Raw genomic sequence first — 23,763 nt, 5'->3', positions numbered from 1 at the left:
GCCTTGAGCAAGTAGCCTTGACAGGCTTGGTACAACAAAAGTACCTGAAAGCTTGGGCCTCAGAGATTAACACCCAGGGACCCACAGGAATAAAAAATTATCTCTGTTCCACTGATATATATATATATATAATATATATATATATATACACACAAATCTGCCACAAAGAAGAATCACTGAACTCCCAGTTCCCTGAAAGATATAAAAGAATGACACACATTCCTAAGCTGTTTTTATAGGAGGTAGACCCCCTCCAGATGAAATCTGCTGACTGCAAGCATGTAGACACCAGAACATTTGAAATCGGAAGGCTGATGATACCTGAAACTTCACCTTGATGTCAACCAATCCAAGAACTGAGCACAAGCTAATCAGGCACACTGTGGCCCCCTGCCTCACAATCCCTTTAACACCGGACTTCTCTGAAAGTTCGCCAGAATTTGGCACTCTTTTCCACCTTTTCCCTGTGCGCAAGCTATCCTTTCACTAAAAAACTTAAGAATCTTGTGGGAGCAATATTCATATTTCTAAGGTATTACTGACCAAGAATCTGGAGAGGGCCCAATAACAATTTTAATAAGCCCTGCCATCCTTCTGATCTCTCTTTCCTCCCTACCTAGATGTCAGTTACTTATAAGGCCATCATTTGTTAGGAATATCTTGCTGATGTTAATAAACAGTAGATCTATTTTCTCATTTGGACCTAAGAAACACTCTGTCTCATGGTTCCCTGTGTGTTGCAGAAAGCTAAAGTCGATAGGGAAATCCAACACAAAAGTAAAAAAAAAGAAATTGAAGCTAAAGGACTTGTGGAGAAGTGTACAGAAGAGCTTGGTGGCTTTACACTGAGTGGTTTGCCAAAGGAGGTGGTGTGTGCTCAATCGTGTCCAACTCTTTGTGACCCCACAGCCTGTAGCCCTCCAGGCTCCTCTGTCCATGGCATTTTCCAGGCAAGAACACTGGAGTGGGTTGCCATTTCCTCCTTTAGGGGATCTTCCCGACCCAGGGATAAAACTGGTGTATCTTGCATCTCCTGCATTAGCAGGTGGATTCTTTAGCACTGAGTCACTTGGGAAACCCACACTGGATGGCTGGAACAATACATAATAATTAGGACAGACAGTATAAAACTAGATTTTTTTCCTCTGCTTATTAAAAGTTTAAACAACAGGAAGAAAATATTTTGTGCTATTTCAACTGTCAGTAGTAAATAAATGTAAAGAGAATAAAAATACAGAATTGAAATATACAACAATAATATAAGTTGAAGAATGTAATAATTATAAAACAATCTTGCCAATGTCATAGAATAAGGTAGACAGTACAAAGTAACATTACATTTTGAGAAGTCAAGAGTGCATATTTTAACCTTTAAGGTAACCACTAAAAGAAAAGCAAAAATCAGCTTTCTGATCCATATATTCCCTATGGAGAAAGAAGAGGGAGACTACATGCTGATACTGATCACATTGATTTAAAACTGAAATTACCTGCTTAGATCTTTCAGTTCAGTCGCTAAGTCATGTCCGACTCTGTGACCCCATGGACTGCAGCACGCCAGGCCTCCCTGTCTATCACCAACTCCCAGAGTTTACTCAAACTCATGTCCATTGATTGAGTCAGTGATGCCATCCAACCATCTCATCCCGTCGTCCCCTTCTCCTCCTGCTTTCAATGATTCTCAACATCAGGGTCTTTTCCAATGAGTCAGTTCTTCACATCAGGTGGCCAAAGTACTGGAGCTCAGCTTCAGCACCAGTCCTTCCAATGAATATTCAGGACTGATTTCCTTTAGGCTCCTTGCAGTCCAAGGGACTGGCTGGATCTTCTTGCAGTCCAAGAGTCTTCTCCAACACCACAGTTCAAAAGCATCAATTATTCAGCCCTCAGGTTTCTTTATAGTCCAACTCTCACATCCATACACGACTACTGAAGAAACCACAGTTTTGACTATACTGACCTTTGTTGGCAAAGTAATGTCTCTGCTTTTTAATACGCTGTCTAGGTTGGTCATAGCTTTTCTTCCAAGGAGCAAGCATCTTTTAATTTCATGGATGCAGTCACCATTTACAGTGACTTTGGAGCCCAAGAAAATAAAGTCTGTCACTGTTTCCATGTTTCCCCATCTATTTGCCATGAAGTGATGGGACCAGATGCCATGATCTTCGTTTTTCGAAAGCCGAGTTTTAAACCAACTTTTTTACTCTCCTCTTTCACTTTCATCAGGAGGCTCTTTAGTTCCTCTTCGCCTTCTGCCATAAGAGCGGTGTCATCTGCATATCTGAGGTTACTGATATTTCTCCCGGCAATCTTGATTCCAGTTTGTGCTTCATCTAGTCCAGCATTTCACATGATGTACTCTGCATTGATCTTTAGAGGACTGAAAAATTTATCAAACTATATCTACAGATGCTAACACATGTTGTCTAAGTACAGAAAGAGGAAAACTGCACTGCAGAACATAGAAATGTTGTCTTTTAGTTTCTGCATTTCCCAGCAATCTCTCAATAACAATCTTTCAAAGTATTATTGTCAAACATCTATTAATTTCCTTGATCTCTCTGCCACATACACACAAAATCAATGTTTCCTTTCTCTCAACTGCAAAATATGCAGCACTAAACCATTCTAACACTGGAGACAAGTGTATGCCCCCCCAAAAAAATGTGCCTGAAACTGTGAAATAATTCTTTTCCAGGAGCACTTCCATCTTCCCCATGAAAGCACAAATTAACTAGTACAGAATAGAATATATGACCAATCTGTGACAGAATTGTACAAAAAATCAGGCAACACTGAGGGGCAGCAATTTCTTGGGAATTGCCCTTGAGGCTTTGCCCTTCACGTACTTAAGAAACAAGCAAGCAACTAGTTTCAATTGATCAAATTAGCATAGATACCCTTCCCCAGGGCTTTCCAGGTGGCCCAGCGGTAAAGAATCCAATCCCCAATGCAGTAGATGCAAGAAACACGTGGGTTCAATCCCTGGATCAAGAAGATCCCCTGGAGTAGGCAATGGCAACCCGCTCCAGTATTCTTGCCTAGAAAATTCCACAGACAGAGGAGCCTGGCATGCTAGTCCACGGGATGGCCAAGAGTCAGACACTACTGAGCACACACACCCTTTCACAAAACCAAGTTTTCACGCCCCCACCCTAATTCTGTCTGTTTCCCATGGCTGACTGGAACATGAGACTTCCTCTGTACACATTTAAAAGCTATATAACAAAACTCTGAACCCTGAAGTGAAAACTTAAATGGCCTATAATTCATTTAGGACAGATGAAATACTTGACAGAAAATACGTTGACACTCCATTCAAATCACCCCTTACCAATGAATACTCAAGCATTTTTCTTTGAATTGTCTAAAACCCTGGTAAATTCATAAGCCTTACATTATAATAATTCAGCTTGTGATTATTTATAGATCAATCTCTCTAAGGAAAAAAAAATAGGTATCTTCCTTAAGAAAAAAAAAAAAAACCCACACAGATCTCTCTGCCTTCAACTCCCTCTATCAGTACCACCTGATGGCTGCTTCCCACATCAGTAAGTTGATGAGTTAAAGCAACGGTCCCCAGCTTTTTTGGCACTAGCAACTGATTCTGTGGAAGACAATCTTTCTACGGATGGGGGAGGGAGGTTAGGATGATTCAAGTGTATTATATTTACTGTGTACTTTATTATTATTACATCAGCTCCACCTCTTACCAGGTATTAGATCCAAGAGACTGGGGACCCCTGAGCTACAGAGCTTCATATTTCTACATGTCCTATATCTGAGATGAAGGTCAAAATCAAATGCATAGAGAAATATGTCCAAAATCCCCCTCCCCACAGAGAGAGTTTAGAATATACTGTTGATAAGGAACGCTACCTAACAAAGCAAACCTAAAAATGTAAATGCTAGATCTTATTGACTGATAAATAACAGAAACAGACTTGGCCAAAGAATGACAGTATCTTCTCTGGAGCTATGAACACCAACAGGTCCAACACTGCTGGCCCCAAGCTGGCAGCCTAAATGAGGGCAGAACACCAACTGCCTGCAGCTTCATACCAGGAATTCTTAGTATCTCGCGCTGTTTCTCTCTGATCCCTGAAATTTAACTTATCACATCCTTCCAATGCTGCCAGCATAAACTGAGGGGACAGCCAGACCCTGCCTAAGGAGTACTGTCCCTTTAGGCAGCTAAACACCTTGTATGCAACAGGTACACATAATGCTGTGCCAACAGAAAACATTTATAATGATATACTGTTTCTAATCTGTAATGTCTTACACAACTAAATATTGATTTCTCCTACAAAAGATTTCTTTCATTCAACTACAATAAACACCCAAGTTTTAAAAGAGGTTTTTTAAATTAGGAATTAAATATTCAATGTTATAACATTGCTATTTCAATAAAAAACTAAAAAATTTATAATCAATAATTCAAATATCTATTGAGCATCTACAACTAATAATAAAGCAGACATTTTCTCAGCCCTAGACAAAACAGACAAAAACATCAGTCCTCATGGAGCTTGCATTCTAACACAGAGATATACAAGAAAAACAAAGTGTATAGTATATCAGCATGTTAGATGGTGGTAAGAATTATGGATAAAACAAAGCAGGGAAGGCCAGATGATATGTTGGGGGATAGGACTGCCAACTGTAAGTGAAGCAGTCAAAAAAGGAATCCCGGAGAGATGGTGATGTGACACTTGACTAAGCAGAGAGGAAACAAACCACGCAGCTATAAAACCATGCATGGTAGCGGGAAAAAGAACAAAATATACTAAGTCCCTGAGGTGAGAATGTTCAAGGAAAATGTTCAAAGAAAATCAAGAATGTCAGTGTGACTGGAATAGAATATGCAAGAGGTGCAACACGGGGACAATCATGTAAGATCATGGTAGAGTTTTGGATTTTTCCCTTAAAAAAAAGAAAAAGCAAAGTTAGAGAGTGCTACAATGTTGACAGCACATTGAAAAAGGCAAGGCCTGGAGTAGGGAAACCAAGAAAGACACAGGGAAGAAATGAAAGTGACTTGGACCAGAGTGGAGACTAAAAGACAAAAGTTTGGGGAGGAAATCCAGGTATGGTTTTGGACATGTTAAAAAGTTCTACATGCCTAATTAGCCATCCAATAGAGATATCAAGTAGGATGCAGGATGTGAGTCTGCAATTAAGGGAAGAAGCCTGTGCCACAGATTTAAAAGTACTATGACTTAGATTGAGCATCACCAAAGAAGTTAGAATTTATAGGAAAAAAAAAGGTTGGAGAAGGCAATGGCACCCCACTCCAGTACTCTTGCCTGGAAAATCCCACGGACGGAGGAGTCTGGTAGGCTGCAGTCCATGGGGTGGCTAAGAGTCAGACACGACTGAGCGACTTCACTTTCACTTTCATGCATTGGAGAAGGATGGCAACCCAATCCTTCTTGCCTGGAGAATCCCAGGGACGGGGAGCCTGTTGGTCTGCCATCTATGGGGTCGCACAGAGTCAGACACGACTGAAGCGACTCAGCAGCAGCAGCAAGGGATGAGTACAACCCAAATAACCATGACGGTGTAATCACTCACCTACAGCCAGACATCCTGGAATGTGAAGTCAAGTGGGCCTTAGAAAGCATTACTATGAACAAAGCTAGTGGAGGTGATAGAATTCCAATTCAGCTATATCAAATCCTGAAAGATGATGCTGTGAAAGTGCTGCACTCAATATGCCAGCAAATTTGGAAAACTCAGCAGTGGCCACAGGACTGGAAAAGGTCAGTTTTCATTCCAATCCCAAAGAAAGGCAATGCCAAACAATGCTCAAACTACTGCACAATTGCACTCATCTCACATGCTAGTTAAGTAATGCTCAAAATTCTCCAAGCCAGGCTTCAGCAATACGTGAACCGTGAACTTCCTGATGTTCAAGCTAGTTTTAGAAAAGGCAGAGGAAACAGAGATCAAATTGCCAACATCCACTGGATCATGGAAAAAGCAAGAGAGTTCCAGAAAAACACCTATTTCTGCTTTACTGACTATGCCAAAGCCTTTGACTGTGTGGATCACAATAAACTGTGGAAAATTCTGAAAGAGATGGGAATCCCAGACCACCTGACCTGCCTCTTGAGAAACCTATATGCAGGTCAGGAAGCAACAGTTAGAACTGGACATGGAACAACAGACTGGTTCCAAATAGGAAAAGGAGTACGTCAAGGCTGTATATTGTCACCCTGCTTATTTAACTTCTATGCAGAGTACATCATGAGAAACGCTGGGCTGGAAGAAGCACAAGCTGGAAATCAAGATTGCAGGGAAAAATATTAATAACCTCAGATATGCAGATGATAACACCCTTATGGCAGAAAGTGAAGAGGAACTGAAAAGCCTCTTGATGAAAGTGAAAGAGGAGAGCGAAAAAGTTGGTTTAAAGCTTAACGTTCAGAAAACTAAGATCACGGCATCTGGTCCCATCACCTCATGGGAAATAAATGGGGAAACAGTGGAAACAGTGTCAGACTTTATTTTGGGGGGCTCCAAAATCACTGCAGATGGTGATTGCAGCCATGCAATTAAAAGACGCTTGCTCCTTGGAAGGAAAGTTATGACCAACCTAGATAGCATATGAAAGAGCAGAGACATTACTTTGCCAACAAAGGTCCGTCTAGTCAAGGTTATGGTTTTTCCAGTGCTCATGTATGGATGTGAGAGTTGGACTGTGAAAAAAGCCTGAGCGCCAAAGAATTGATGCTTTTGAACTGTGGTGTTGGAGAAGACTCATGAGAGTCCCTTGGAGTGCAAGGAGATCCAACCAGTCCAACCTAAAGGAGATCAGTCCTGGGTATTCATTGGAAAGACTGATGCTGAAGCTGAAACTCCAATACTTTGGCCACCTCATGCGAAGAGTTGACTCATTAGAAAAGACCCTGATGCTGGGAGGGATTAGGGGCAGGAGGAGAAGGGGACGACAGGATAAGATGGCTGGATGGCATCATTGACTCGATGGACGTGAGTCTGAGTGAACTCTGGGAGTTGGTGATGGACAGGGAGGCCTGGCGTGCTGCGATTTATGGGGTCGCAAAAAGTCGGACACGACTGAGCGACTGAACTGAAGGGATGAGTCATGGAAAATGAGAAGAATCAACAAAGGGATCAAAACATAACCAGTGGGATTAGAGGAAAACCAGAAGAGAAGATATTCTGGAAACAGCAAAGAAAGAATTTCAAGACAATGACAATAATAGGTAAAGGAAGCTAAGGATCACTGAGTTAAGCAACATGGAAGTCACCTGTAACACTGACAAGGTGTTTTAAGACTATCATGTAAGAAAATGTTTAACTCAGTACCTGTAAAGCTTTATGCTCCTTTTGAAGTTCTTTTATTTTATTCTGTTGCTGGCAAACCCTATTTACAGATTCATCCTCCATTTCACCAATTTTGGACTTCACACTCTCCATAATTTGTTCCAAGTCATTAGCTCGTTGTTCCTGATCTGCTGCTCGGCTTTGCTGTTGCTGAAGTTCATTTCTAGTTACAGACATACAATTCCTTCTCTTAGTAATAGAAGCAAATCATATCAACCAACATATTCATCTAACAACATAACGACTTTCTAAAATTTTTTTGCATTCTTAAAATTTCTATAACACAAACCAACAAAGGAAACATAGGGTATCGTTATATATTGAAACTATTACCAAATGATTTACCTGCTAAAAATATTTTTTACTTAATATTTAATCAATGGAAAATTAAATTCCAAGATTATTTTTAAGCGAGTTTTTTTTTTAATGCATATAATTTGTTCACATACAATTCAAAACAGATTTTTTTCCATTTTCTTACTTAAGCTGTTTATTAGTTTCTATGAGCTCCTGGATCATATTCTGTTGACGTGATGTTTCCTCCATCATTGTTTTTAAATTCTCCCTCATCGTCTGTGATGACTGTTTGTCAAAAATGATGAGATCTACATTTTTTGAAATGTAATGCACATAGTAAAAATGAAGATAAGAAAAAAATTAATATTGAAAAATTTTAACAAAAAAAGCCTTTTATCTTAAGGAGCAAGAATATAATTTGATTACCTTTCATATCTGTTCTTTTGACTAGAGATAAAGGCTTTAAGCCATGCATCATCAGCAGCACATTCATGTTTTCCCATTCTGCTTCTTCCCGCTACAATTACAAGGAGACAGAGGGATCAACTTTAGGGTGAAGAAATGCCCTCTTATAATAATTTCCTTTATTTTCAGAACAACAGACTTTTTCTCCAAAATCTTTAATATGAATTTTTATGCACACATAATGATTAAAATTAAAACAGATTTATTTCTAACAAAATTAGACTAAAAAGGATGCAAATAAACACGGATACTTACATTATATCTGGAATTACATAATTCCAGAACACATATATAGGTCTTAATGAGTAAATTAAAAGCCTTATAATTTCAGTGAATTAAACAGACCTTAAGTTTCTTATTTAACTAAACTTTTTATTTAGGGTTTTTTATTTAACTGTCACCTTAACAATGACCAGGGTCACAACTGACTGGAAGAGCCAATAACTTAGATAGTTCCTTGTATAATGGACAAGGTCTAACTATGAAAAGGAGTCTGTCCATCTAGGTAACTGATTATAGTAGAAATATTCTGAAAGACACTCCTAAGTTTTGTATCCCTGATTTGAAATATGTATTTACCCTGAGAAGGGAACGCTCTCCAAATTAAAAAAAGAATAAAACCTAACTATAAATAAAAACAATGGGGAAGAAAAGAACATAAAATACAGTAAGAACAGAAACAGATATTTTTAAAATGACATTTAAATTCATGATATTAACATCAATAACAGGTTCTTAAGTACAATGATCAACTTTAAAATCAAGTGTGTGAGATACTTTGCATTCTTTTTAAAAGACCTTAAATATCTTAAATAGTATAACGTAAATATATTTGTAAAAAGGTGATTTGAGTAAATTTTCAATTTATTTAAATGCTTGAAAAGTATCTAATTTATTTAAATGCTTGAAAAGTATCTATTTTATTAGTGAATAGCATGTAAATATTATAATAATGTTAATATTAATAATTTGGAGACTATTTCCCCTCCCTTTCTCCTAGAAAATTTTTTAAAGTTCAAATAAAAGTATTACTCTTCACATCCAATGGAGAAGGAAATGGCAACCCACTCCAGTGTACTTGCCTAGAGAATTCCATGGACAGAGGACCTGGTAAGCTACTTTGCAGTCCATGGGGTTGCAAAGAGTCAGGCATGACTGAGCAGCTATCACACTCAAAATTCCCCTCAGACATTAAAAAAATCTACCAAAATAGATAAGCAACAAGGATACACTGTATAGCCAGAGAATTATAACTATTATCTTGTAATAACTTTTAATGGAATAAAATCTGTAAAACTATTGATTCACTATGTTACACACCTGAAGTTAATACTGTAAATCAACTATACTTCAATTTTAAAAAACCTATCAAGACAAAAACCAAATTGTTCTGATGACTCTTTCGTAGGATTATGGCTCACAATACCAAACAAATCTTTCCTTTTGACTGCTGACTTTCTTCTGTTTCATCCTTTCTGTAAGTCTCCCCACCCTGACCATTTTTTCCCCTTATTTTTGTCTTCTGGTCACAAAGATTAAAGAAACAGAACTAAAACTGTTGCTAGAATCTGTTTTGGGAGCCAAAAGCTCTGTGTGGGTATATAAGTGGAAACCTACTGCTGCTGCTAAGTTGCTTCAGTCGTGTCCAACTCTGTGCGACCCCACAGATGGAAGCCCACTAGGCTCCTCTGTCCCTGAGATTCTCCAGGCAAGAACACTGGAGTGGATTGCCATTTCCTTCTCCAAACCTACTATGACTCATTAAAAAAAATGCTCTATAGAAAAAGTCACACATTTTGAATGACCAAATTATACAAATACTGTTCCCTGATAACTTTTTAAACACTTTTTTTTAATGTGGACCATTTTTAAGTCTTTATTGAATTTGTTTCAATATTGCCTCTGTTTATGCTTTGGTTTTTGGCCAAGAGGCATGTAGGATCTTAGCTCCCTGATCACGGATTGAACACACACCCTACGCACTGGGAGGCAGTCTCAACCACTTGACTGCCATGAAGTCCTAATAACTCTTTTAAGAGAAAGAAAAACATCAGTTCAGTTCAGTCGCTCAGTCGTGTCTGACTCTTTGTGACCCCATGGACTGCCACACCACAGGCATCCCTGTCCATCACCAATTCCCAAAGTTTACCCAAACTCATGTCCTTTGAGTCGGTGATGCCATCCAACCATCTCATCCTCTGTTGTCCGCTTCTCCTCCTGCCCTCAATCATTCCCAGCATCAGGATCTTTTCCAGTGACTCAGTTCTTCACATCAGGTAGCCAAAGTTTTGGAGTTTCAGCTTCAGCATCAGTCCTTCCAATGAACACCCAAGACTGATCTCCTTTAGGATGAACTGTTTGATCTCCTTGCAGTCCAAGGGACTCTCAAGAGTCTTCTCCAATACCACAGTTCAAAAGCATCAATTCTTCGGCACTCAGCTTTCCTTACGGTCCAACTCTCACATCTATACATGACTACTGGAAAAACCAGTGTTGACTAGACGGACCTTTGCTGCCAAAGTAATGTCTCTTCTTTTTAATATGTTGTCTAGGTTGGTCATAATTTTTCTTCCAAGGAGCAAGCCTCTTTTAATTTCATGGCTTCAGTCACCATCTGCAGTGATTTTGGAGGCCCCCCCCAAAAAGTCTGCCACTATTCCCCCAACTATTTCCCATGAAGTGATGGGGCCAGATGCCATGATCTTAGTTTTCTAAATGTTGAGTTTTAAGCCAACTTTTTCACTCTCCTCTTTCACTTTCATCAAGAGGCTCTTTAGCTCCTCTTCACTTTATGCCATAACGGAGGTGTCACCTGCGTATCTGAGGTTCTTGATATTTCTCCTGGCAATCTTGATTCCAGCTTATGCTTCATCCAGCCCAGTATTTCACATTATGTACTCTGCATATAAGTTAAATAAGCAGAATGACAATATATAGCCTTGATGTACTCCTTTCCCTATTTGGAACCAGTCGGTTGTTCCATGTCCAGTTCTAACTGTTGCTTCCTGACTTGCATACAGATTTCTCAGGAGGCAGATCAGGTGATCTGGTATTCCCATCTCTTTCAGAATTTTCCACAATTTGTTGTGATCCACACAGTCAAAGGCTTGGGCATAGTCAATAAAGTAGATGTTTTTCTGGAACTCTCTTGCTTTTTTGATGATCCAATGATGCTGGCAATTTGATCTCAGGCTCCTCTGCCTTTCCTAAATCCAGCTTGAACATTTCAAAGTTCATGGTTCACGAATTGTTGAAGCTTGGCTTGGAGAATTTTGAGCATTACTTTGCTAGCTAGCATGTGAGACTGTGCAGTAGTTTGAGCATTCTTTGGCATTTCCTTTCTTTGGGACTGGAATGAAAAAATGACCAGTTCTATGGCCACTGCTGAGTTTTCTGCTGGCATATCGAGTGCAGCACTTTCACAGCATCATCTTGTAGGATTTGAAACAGCTCAACTGGAATTTCATCACTTTCACTAGCTTTGTTCATAGTGATGCTTCCTAAGGCCCCCTTGACTTCACATTCCAGGATGTTTGGCTCTAGGTGAGTGATCACACCATCATGATTATCTGGGTCGTGAAGACCTTTTTTGTATAGTTCTGTGGATTCTTGCCACCTCTTCTTAATATCTTCTGCTTCTGTTAAATCCATACCATTTCTGTCCTTTATTGTGCTCATCTTTGCATGAAATGTTCCATTGGTATCTCTAATTTTCTTGAACCAATCTCTACTCTTTCCCATCTCATTTTCCTCTATTTCTTTGCACTGATCACTAGCGAAGTCTTTCTTATCTCTCCTTGCTATTCTTTGGAACTCTGCATTCAAATGGGTATATCTTTCCTTTTCTCCTTCGCCTTTCTCTTCTCTTCTTTTCATAGCCTTCACAGTAAGGCCTCCTTTGACAACCATTTTGCCTTTCTTTTTCTTGGAGATGGTCTTGATCACTGCCTCCTATACAATGTCATGAACCTCTGTCCACAGTTCTTCAGGCACTGTCTCTATCAGACCTAATCCCTTTAGCCTACTTGTCACTTGTATAATCATACTGCTACTGCTAAGTCACTTCAGTCGTATCCAACTCTGTGCGACCCCATAGACGGCAGTCCACCAGGCTCCCCCGTCTCTGGGATTCTCCAGGCAAGAATACTGGAGTGGGTTGCCATTTCCTTCTCCAATGCATGAAAGTGAAAAGTGAAAGGGAAGTCACTCAGTCGTATCCGACTCTTAGCGACCCCATGGATTGCAGCCTACCAGGCTCCTTCATCCACAGGATTTTCCAGGCAAGAGTACTGGAGTGGGGTGCCATTGCCTTCTCCGGTATAATCATAAGGGATATGATTTAGGTCATACTTGAATGCTCTAGTGGTTTTTGCTGCTTTCTTCAATTTAAGTCTGAATTTGGCAATAAGGAATTCACAATCTGAGCCACAGTTAGCTTCCAGTCTTGTTTTTGCTGACTGTATAAAGCTGCTCCATCTTTGGCTGCAAAGAATATAATCAATCTGATTTTGGTATTGACCATCTGGTGATGTCCACGTGTAGAGTCTTCTCCTGTGTTTTTGGAAGAGGGTGTTTGCTATGACTAGTGCGTTCTCTTGGTAAAACTCTGTTCGCCTTTGCCCTGCTTCATTCTGTATGCCAAGGCCAAACTTGCCTGTTACTCTAGGTATTTCTTGATTTCCTACTTTTGCATTCCAGTCCCCTATAATGAAAAGGACATCTTTTTTGGGTGTAGTTCTAGAAGGTCTTGTAGGTCTTCACAGAACCATTCAACTTCAGCTTCCTCAGCATTACTGGTCAGGGCATAGACTTGGATTACTGTGATACTGAATGGTTTGCCTTGGAAATGAACAGAGATCATTCTGTCGTATTTGTGATTGCATCCAAGTACTGCATTTGGGGCTCTTTTGTTGACTATGATGGCTACTCCATTTCTTCTAAGGGATTCTTGTCCACAGTAGTAGATATAATGGTCATCTGAGTTAAATTATGTTTGAAGAAAAACGTAACTGTTTGCAAATTCCAAAATAGTTGAGAATGGCATTTTCCAAGTATAAACTGAAGAAGACCAGTCTAATGAAATAGTCATCAAATGGAAGAAAAGTTATGACCAACCTAGATAGCATATTCAAAAGCAGAGACATTACTTTGCCGACTAAGGTCCGTCTAGTCAAGGCTATGGTTTTTCCAGTAGTCATGTATGGATGTGAGAGTTGGACTGTGAAGAAGGCTGAGTGCCAAAGAATTGATGCTTTTGAACTGTGGTGTTGGAGAAGACCCTTGAGAGTCCCTTGGACTGCAAGGAGATCCAACCAGTCCATTCTGAAGGAGATCAGCCCTGGGATTTCTTTGGAAGGAATGATGCTAAAGCTGAAGCTCCAGTACTTTGGCCACCTCATGAGAAGAGTTGACTCATTGGAAAAGAGTCTGATGCTGGGAGGGATTAGGGGCAGAAGGAGAAGGGGACGACAGAGGATGAGATGGCTAGATGGCATCACTGACTTGATGGACCTGAATATGAGTGAACTCTGGGAGTTGGTGATGGACAGGGAGGCCTGGCATGCTGCGATTCATGGGGTCGCAAAGAGTCGGACACGACTGAGCAACTGAACTGAACTGAACTGAAGCAGGAAAAACTGTATAATAAGGCCTCCTTCTGAAGACGGTTATGTAGTGAAGTCTTAGAATAAGGACACCATTTAATAGTTTTAACCCATCATTTCCCAAAATGCTTTTACTTAAGTAGCCTTTTAAAGTAAGATTTTTCACATTTCTGGATGTGGTATTCTTTGACACATACTTTGATAACAAACATTGGTTTTAAATATTTCAGGTTTACCTGTTTTTCAGTCATGAGTCTTATCTGATGATTTGCTGGACTCCTTGGCTTTAGGGGCTGCTGTAGATACAATTTCTTTTGTAGAGTCAAAAGAAGTTGAGATTGGCAATAAGAAACTGAATTGCCTAAATTTAAAAAAAGTGCAATAGATGTTAAAGAAAATTATATTTAAAAGAACCTGCTACTCTTGGGCAATTTAAGCATTCCTAAGCCAAAACTTCTATGACTTCTAAGAAAGCTAATTTTTAGAATTTTATAACATTCTCCTCTAGAAATGAAACATTATGGGGTTTTACACACATATACACAAAGAAAACTACTTGTTTTAACTAGGTAATGTGAAAAGCAAGTGATGCTAATAAACAAACAATTTTTGGAAGCTGCTTCCCAAAAAACAGAAAAAATTGTCTGAATTCATTAGTTTAACAATTAATTCACTAGCCTAACTCAAATGGTAAATTAAATGCCATATTCTTAGGTGGTCTTTATTTCTAAGTAGATCAAAGGCTGGCAACACAACGTATTCTATTTGACTGGCACAAACACAAGTTTATATTCAGTCTACCCTCCCATCACGTGCTTTTGTTGTCTAAGACTCTGCCATTCTATAGGAAGAAATTTCTTTGAATTCTTATGGTATCTAACTCTTCCTTTGCAGAGGCACAATCAGCACACATATTCATTAGCATCATGGAATGTCACAACGTGAGAGAACCTTAGAAAATGTTTAATCCAACATCTCTAGCTGTCCAGAGCTGGCAGGAAAGAGCGCTTGGAAAATTGTACCAATATATCAGATGCTATAAACATGTGAGACCCAGAGAAGTAAAATGATCCTCCCTGCTGCTAGTTCAGTTTTTCTTGCAAATCACCCTTCTGTCCTTCTACTTCTGCTTCAGATAGTGAAATCCACCAATACTGGTCACCAATAATTCATTTTCAGCTAAATCTTAATAACTGTTGCAAATTCTCCAATTCTGCCATTTTTGCTGCTGACATCATAGAGTACTCTCTCCCCTTTAAACTCTGGTCTCTAATGCACTATGTTCATCTCTCTCACTTTTATTTAAATAAAGATACTTTTTGAAAGTATCAGCCAACTTCAATGGCTACCACCTTTCAGCTAGTTTTTAAACTTTTCATGAGAGAAATTTTTTAAAAAGTAGAGAAAGAGTAAAATGAACCCATGTATATTCATTAACCCAAGATAAATAATAACCAACATTCTTCCATATTTATTTCTCTACCCACTTGTATTTCAGTACTCACCTCCTAATAAATACTCATTTTAAACGTAACTTCAATACCACTGTCATACCAAATTATATTAATTCCTTACTATCATTTAATATCTAGTTCATGTTCAATTTTCCCCCAAATGTCTTAAAAATATCTTTTCCCCCCCAAATCAGAATCCAAAGAAGGTTCACATATAGCACTCTTAAATGCATATATGGGGAATTAGAAAGCCACTGCATGTACCCAGAGAAAGGTGTAGGCTAAAAAATACCTCGTTTATAGGTCAGGCTGATCCTCAGCACAAAGACAGCCACAATTTAAAACAAAGAAAAACAAAACCCAGCAAACCATGGCAAAGAAAGAGAATCTTATTCCCATAGATATTACTAGATTCAAATGTCCAGTTTTCAATAAAAAGTAAAGCTTACAAAGAATCTGGAAAGCATGGCTCATTCAAAGGAAAAAATAAAAATCAAAAGAAACTGTCCCTGAAAAAAAAACAACAAAACCTGATGGCAGATCTACTGCACAAAGCATTTAAAACAACCACCCTAAAAAATTCAAAGAACTAAAGGAAGATGTGGAGAAAAAATAAGAAAAAATATATGATCAAAAGTGAGATATCAGTAAAGAGACAGAAAACAACAACAAAACGAAAATAAAAAATATTCTGGAATTGAAAAGTATGATAACTGAAATTAAAAATTTACTAGGGGCATTCAAATGCAATTTGAACAGGCAAAAGAAGGAATCCCGGTAAGTGTGAAGATAAGACAATGGAAATTATCAAGTCTAAAGAATAGGAAAAAAAAAGACTGAATAAAAGTGAACCGTACCTAAAGGACCCGTGAGACACCACCAGTTGTGTCAACACACGAATTGTGAGAATCCCAGAAGGAGAAAAGAGAGGGTGGCACGGAGAATATGAAATGATGGCTGAAAACTTCCCAAATTTGTTGAAAGACACAAACTTCTAGAAATATACTCAGAGACCTATACCAAGAAGTACTACAATCAAGTTTTTGAAAGAACAAAGAATCTTGAGAGTAGCAAGGGAGAAGTGACACATGACACAGAAGGAATCATCAATAAGATGACCAGCAGATTTCTTAACAGGAACTTTGGAGACCAGGAGGCACTGAGATGATATATTTCTATCTGAAAGAAAGAAACTGTCAGTCAAGAATCTTATGTTTGGCAAAACTATCCTTCAAAAGTGAGAACAGAATAAAGATATTTCCAGATAAACAAAATATTTTGTTTTATTTCAACCAGGGAGTCCCACTGGTTGAAATAAAAGGACCCAAGACAGTAAATCAAAGCCATATGAAAATCCAAATATCTCAACGAAGGTAAATGGCATGGTAAATACACAGGCAATTATAAAAGCTGCTATTATTATAACAAAGATGTGTAACTCCACTTTTTGCTTTCTACAAAGAAACAGATCGTTTTTTAAAAAACAATCATTAGTCTAAAGCTAATATTATTATAACTCTGGTTTGTAATGTCACACATTTTCTATCTAATTTAAGAGAGTAACTCATTTACTAAAATTTTTAATTTGTTTTCAGGCACACATGTATAAAGATATAACTGTGCAACATCAACAACTGAAAGAGGTGGGGATAGAGCTGTAATGAAGCAGAATTTTTATACATTATTTAAGTGAAGCTGTGATACATTCAAATTAGTGTTATAATTTTATAATGGTAAATGTAATCCTCATGGTCACCACAAAGAAAACACTGATAGAATACATAGAAAAAGAAAACATTCTGCTACCAAAAAAAAAAAAAAAAATCAACTAAACACAAGAAGACAGTAATATAGGAAATGGGGGGGGGGTCATAAGATGTTACCAAAAAAATAGCAAAATTACAGATAGTAATCCCTTACCTGTCAGTAATCACTCTAAATGTAAAAGGGTCAAACTCTTGACAGACTAGTAGAATGAATTTAAGAAAATATAATCCAACTATGTGCCTAAAACAAGACCCATTTTAGAGCCAGAGACACAAAGAGATTGAAAGTGAAAGAATGGTAAAAGGTATTTCATGAAAATAATTTTTTAAAAAAAGAAAGAAAGTCTAGCTATAGACAAAATAGACTTTATATCAAAAAAGGCTACTAGAGACAAAACAGGACATTACATATGAATAAAAGATTCAATACAGCTAGAATACATAACAAATACTTGTGCACTTAAAAACAGACCACTAAAACATGTGAAGTAAAAATTCACAGAATTGAAGAAAGAAATAGTTCTACAATATAGTTGGAGATTTTAACACCTCATTTTCAAGAATACATAGTAATCAGACAAAAGAAAAGTAATGAAACAGACAATGTGACAGAGTAAAACACCCAGATCTAGGAGGTTTATAAAGAACACTCTGGGGAATTCCCTGGTAATTCAGTGGTTTAGGACTCCATGCTTCCACTGAAGGGAGCATGGGTTTGATCCTTGGTCATGGAACTAAGATCCCACAAGCTGATCAAAAAGAAAAAAAGAACAGAACAGAATACCGCTCAACAACAACAGAATACAGTCTTCCAAGTACACATGGGACATTATCAGGATAGACTAGATGTTAAACCACAAATTAAGTCTCCACAAAGAGATGACGTTAGAAATCAAAAAATAAAACAAAAATTCATAAGTTTATGGAAATTAGACAACACATTTCTAAATAACCAATGGATGAAAGAAGAAATCACAAGAGAAATTAGAAAACTCTTGGAAGATATTAATGAAAACAAACCACAATATTTCAAAACTTATGGGACACAGTGAAAGCAATCCTAAGGAGGAAATTAAAGAGTTATAAAAATTTACATTAAAAACATGAAAGATCTCAAAATAATAACCTAAGTTTGCAACTTAAGGAACTAGAAAAAGAACAAAGTAAACCCCAAACTAGCAAAAGAAAAAAATAAAGATTACTTAGAGCAGAAACAAAGGAAATAGAGACTAAGAAATAAGGAAAGTCAATGAAAGACATTTGAAAAGATCAACAAAAATGACAAATTTTACCTGATGAACAGAAAAAAAGAGAAGACGCCAATTACTAAAATCAGAAATGAAAGTGGGAACATTACTACCAATTATACAGAAAAAATTATTAAACAATATTATGAAGAATTATATGCCAACAAATTAGATAACCAAAATGAAATGGACAAATTTCTATAAACACAAAACCTACCAAGACTGAATCACAAAGAAATGGAAAATTGCAATACACCTGTAACTATTAATGAGACTAAATCAGTAATCAAAAAACTCTCCCCAAAAGAAAACCCATGGACCGACTGGCTTCACTGAGGAATTCTACCAAAACATCTCAGGAACTACTGATAATTCTTCTCAAACTATTCCAAAAAATTAGACAAGGGAATACTTTCTAACTCATTCTTGGAGGATAGCATCACCTTAATATTAAAAGGTCAGACAATACAAGAAAAATAGTAATATCTCTTACAAGCACTGATGCAAAATACTAGTAAACCAAAGGCTTCCCAGGTGGCTAAATAGTAAAGAATCTGAGTGCCAACGCAAGAGACACAGGAGACGAGGATTTGAACCATGGGTGGGGAAGATTCCCTGGAGGAGGAAATGGCAACCCACTGCAAGTGTTCTTACCGGGAAAAATCCCACGGACAGAGGAGCCTGGAGGGCTATAGTCCATGAGTTCACAAGGGTCGGACATGACTTAAGCGACTGAGCATGCACACATTAGTAAACCAAATCCAGCAGCATAGTAAAAGGATTATACACCATATTCAAGTGGGATTTATACTTGGAATGTACGAAATAGTTCAACAGATGAAAAGAAATCAGTGTATTACATATTACACTACATTAATGGAATGAACGAAAAAAACATACGATCATCTCAATTGATGCAGAAAAAGCATTTTACAAAATCAAACACCTTCTGTGATAAACACTCAACAACTAGGAATAGAAGGAAACTAACTCAACAAAACAAAAGATCCCCTGGAGGAAGAAATGGCAACCTACTCCAGTATTCTTGCCTGGAGAATCCCACGGACAGAGGAGCCTGGGGTCTTAAAGTGTAGGATATGATCGAAGCAAACTAGCATGCACACAACTCAACAAAAGCAATACACAAAAAAGCTACAGCAAACATCATATTCAGTGGTGAAAGACTACCAGCTTTCCCTCTAAGATGAGGAACAAGGCAAAGATGTCACATTCACCACTTTTATTCCATGTAGAAATGGAAGTTCTCACCAAGCATTTAAGCAAGAAAGAGAAATAAAAGGTATCCAAATTGGGAAAGAAGTCAAATTATCTCTATTTGCACATAATACGATTTTATATACCAAAAACCTTAAAGAATACACACACACACACGCGTGCGCGCATGTACACACGTTAGAATAAATGAATTCAGCAAAGCAGCAGAATATGAAAATCAACATATAAAAACCATTTGCATTTCTATACACTAACAATGAATAACCTAAAATGGAAAATAAAAGAACTTCATTTACAACGACATCAAAGAATAAAAATAGGAGTAAACTTAACCAAGAAGGTGAAGGTCTTGTACAATGAAAACTACAAAACATTGCTCAAAGAAATTAAAAAGACATAAGTAAATGGGATCACATCCAATATTCATGGATCATAAGACTTAATATTAAGACATTGATACTAACCAAAGCAATCTACAGATTCCATGTAATCCCCATCAAAATCCCAATGACATTTTTTTCAGAAATAGAAAACCCATCCTAAAATACATACGGAATCTCAAGGGACCGTGAATAGCTTAAATGGAATCACCTGAATGTAATCTTGAAAAAGAACGAAGCTGGAGGGGTAACAGCATGAAGCTGAAGGAGTAACAGCTTCCTGATTTAAAACTCCTTTGCAAAGCTACATAAATCAAAACAGAGTGGTGATGGCATAGACCATTTGCATAGAATAAAGAGCCCAGATATAATCCCTCACATTTATGTCAAATGTGAGAGCCAAAGATGCTTTTGAACTTACGTGTTGGAGAAGACTCTTTAGAGTGCCTTGGACTGAGGAGATCCAACCAGTCAATCCTAAAGGAAATCAACCCTGAATATTCATTGGAATATGATGCTGAAGCTGAAACTCCAATACTTTGGCCACCTGATGGGAATAACTGACTCATTGGAAAAGATCCTGATGCTAGGAAAGATTGAAGGCAGGAGGAGAAGGGGACGACAGAGGACCAGATGGTTGGATGGCATCACTGACTTGATGGACATGAGTCTGAATAAACTCCAGGAGTCTGTGATGGACAGGGAAGCCTGGCATGCTACAGTCCATGGGGTCTCTAAGAGTTGGATACGACTGAGCGACTGAACTGCCAAATGGTTTTCAGTAGGAGCACCAAAAAGCCTTCAAAAGGATATAGTCAGTCTCTTCCTCTGCTGTGAAAACTGTAAAAAGAATGAAGTTGTACCCTTAAGACCACACAAAAATTAACTCAAAATGGATCAAAGACCTAAATTTAAGAGCTTAAACTGTAAAAATTTAAAAGAAAACACAGGGTAAAAGCACAAATTCACAATCCTGAATTTGACAATGATTTCTTAGATATGACATCAAGGCCATAGGCAACAAAAAGTAAAAACAGACAAACTGGACTTTACAAAAATTTTAAATTTCTGTGCATCAAAAGATACTGTCAACAGAGTAAAAAGGCAATCCATAGAATGGGAGAAAATATTCACAAATCATCTATGTGATAAGGAATTAATATCCAGAATATATGGGGCTTCCAGGGTGGCTCAGTGGTAAAGAATTTCCCTGCCAATTCCGGAGACACAAGGAACACAGGTTTGACCCCTGAGTCGGGAAGATCCCCTGGAGAAAGAAATGGCAACCTACTACAGTATTCTTTCCTAGGAAATCCCATGGACAGAGGAGCCTGGTGGGCTATAGTCCATGGGGTTGCAAGAGTCAGACACAATTAGCAACTAAATAACAATAAACAATCCAGAATACACAGAGAATTCCGGAAACTTAACAACAAAAAAATCTGATTAAAAAATGGGCAAGGAACCTGAAGAGACATTTCTCTAAAGAAAATATAAAAAAGGCTATAAACACATGAAAATATTTCAACATTACCCATTAGGGAAATGCAAATCAAAACTACAATGAGATACCACCTCATACCCATCAGGTTGGCTAAAAGAAACAGAAATAACAGATACTGGTGAGGATGCAGAGAAACTGAAACCCTTGTGCACTGTCAGGAATATAAAATGGTATAGCTATGAAAAATAGCATGGTGGTTCTTCAAAAAATTAAATGTAGAAATGCCATTATGATTCAGCAATTTGACAAACTGAAAGCACCGTCTTAAAAAGATATTTGAACATCCATGTTCACAGCAGCATTATTCACAAAATATACCTAAAAGGTGGAAGCAACCCAAGTTCCATCAACAGATGAATAGATAAGTAAAATATGCTATAAACCATACAGTGGAGTATTATTCAGCCTTAAGTAGTAGTGTAGTGTTAGCACGTCAGTGGTGTTCAACTCTTTGTGACCCCATGGACTGTAGCCCGCCAGGCTCCTCTGTCCATGGAATTCTCCAGACAAGAATACTGGAGTAAGTAGCCGTTTCCTTCCCTAGGGTGTCTCCCTGACCCAGTCAGGGTCTCCTGCATTGCAGGTGGATTCTTTACCGTCTGAGTCATGAGGGAAACCCACTCAGCCTTAAACAGGAAGGAAATGTTTACCTAAGTTACAACATGGATGAACCTTAAGTACATTAGCTAGTCACAAACAAATGCTGTACGATTCCACTTATACTGAAAGTAGAATGGTGACTGCCAGGGCAATGGTGAGTTATTTAATGGGTATAGAATTTCAGTTTTACAAATGAAAAGTTCTGTGTGTGTTTACAGAGACAGAGCTAGGATAGTTATATCTACCTGTCTACAGAAGAGCCTAAAACCATGATTGACTCAGGATCCCTAGAGTACAGATTATGATCTTGAAATGCTATTTCTTTTTGAAAAAAAAAAAAAGTTTCTTGAAAAAATTATTTCAGATTTGGGACAGAATTCATTCAAGATATCAGACAACAAGGAAGTTATTAAAGATTAGCAGTGCTGGACTTCCCTGATGGTAAAGTGGTTAAGACTGTTTCCAATGCTGGGGCACAGGTTCAATCCCTGGTCAGGAAATAGCCAAAGGAAAAAAAAAAAACCTAGTAGGGTCATATCAAAAGGATAGGCTCAAGCAGGCTCCTCCCACTTAAAGACGAGAGCACATTAGCTTTGATAATTAAAATAACTGCAATGAACTGAAACCCATAAAATGTTTAAATTTATGACTTCATATTGATATTAGGCTTTTTAAAAGAATTATCTTCAGAAGATAAGGAACCAATTCATTTTCTCAAAAATTGGTAAATGGAACAAATTGTTTATGCTGCCTTTCCTAAAGAGATTTTACTGCTACATATTCAACTGAGGGGCTAATATTCTAACAAGTAAAAGAAATGATAAAATTAGAATATCACTATATTGCAGCCTTCAATGAACAGATGCACGAATCAAGTATCAACAGATGCTGGAAACACAAAAAGAAATGAGACATTCTGCATCTCCTATGATCCTGCCAAACACCACCAAGAGAATTACCAAAGGAATTGAATCCGAGTCTGATTCAGTCTCTGATCCAGGTACAAACGTGTAGGAATTACCCAGGGCAGAGGAACATAATCAACTGTACATGAGTACGCAAATTGAAAAATCCAGACTGTAGGATATATAGGTCAAATGAGCCAACTTCTTCAAATTATAAGGAAAAGAAAGGAATAGGGGGAAAACCTACAGATTAAGAGATTTTTTTTTAATATAATCAGCAAGAGGTACACTATAATGCAGAAGAATACAGATTTAGGAAAAAACTGGTTTTTTTAACACAAGGAGTAAATTACTGTAAAAGTCAGAAGAATGCTACTAATGGGAACACAGAAGTAGCTGTAATTGGGATAGACCAGTCTTAGCATGGTTCTCTACCCTGACCTGGGTGGTATCATCACCTAACTTGTTAAGGTATACATTCAGTATGTGTGTTCATTTCTCTTTGATTTCATAAAAAAAGTTCACTATTTAATTTAAAAAACTTTATTAAATAACAATAAAACCCAAAGTAAAGGAAATACTAACCAAAAGAAGGCTGGTATAGCCAGAATAGCAGGGTTTTAAATCATGGCTTCTGCCATGCAACCAAGAAACAAATAATCTCAGTGCCTCGATTTCCTTATCATAAAATGAGGATAATAAAAGTACTTAGCTCATAGGTTCTTGGGAAGATTAGGAAAGTTAAAATACAAAGGACTAACTGAACAGTGCCTGGCACACAGCAGGATAGAGGTGGTGATGAGAACTGGTGACCGGCTATCTGTGTTATCTTTTTACTTAGTCTCTCTGGGCCTCAGTTTCCTTTATGGAGCTTCAAATACCTGATAGGATTATGAGGAGATCAAAAGGAAATATATGTATAGTTTTCCATAATTAGTAGATCCTTTCTATGG

At 37.8% G+C, this 23,763-nt stretch overlaps 1 protein-coding gene across 6 annotated transcripts in view; it reads right to left on the bottom strand.

Moving 5' to 3' along the window:
* The window catches only part of CEP70 (centrosomal protein 70), a 97,280-nt gene that overhangs the window by 56,332 nt on the left and 17,185 nt on the right, over positions 1–23,763 (bottom strand). For all 6 annotated transcript variants that reach the window (XM_018049916.1, XM_018049909.1, XM_018049919.1 and 3 more), the window contains 4 exons: positions 13,955–14,079; positions 8,077–8,167; positions 7,835–7,958; positions 7,336–7,516 (listed from right to left, as the gene is read on the bottom strand). In XM_018049916.1, the coding sequence (XP_017905405.1) occupies positions 7,336–7,516; positions 7,835–7,958; positions 8,077–8,167; positions 13,955–13,969 (411 nt within the window). In that variant the 5' untranslated portion in view covers positions 13,970–14,079. The remainder of the gene's footprint in view (positions 1–7,335; positions 7,517–7,834; positions 7,959–8,076; positions 8,168–13,954; positions 14,080–23,763) is intronic.

Source organism: Capra hircus, chromosome 1, assembly GCF_001704415.2.
Source record: "Capra hircus breed San Clemente chromosome 1, ASM170441v1, whole genome shotgun sequence".
In the NCBI taxonomy this organism is placed as follows: domain Eukaryota; kingdom Metazoa; phylum Chordata; class Mammalia; order Artiodactyla; family Bovidae; genus Capra; species Capra hircus.
The sequence above is the reverse complement of the archived record's forward strand: the minus strand, read 5'-3'. Positions and strand labels throughout refer to the sequence as shown.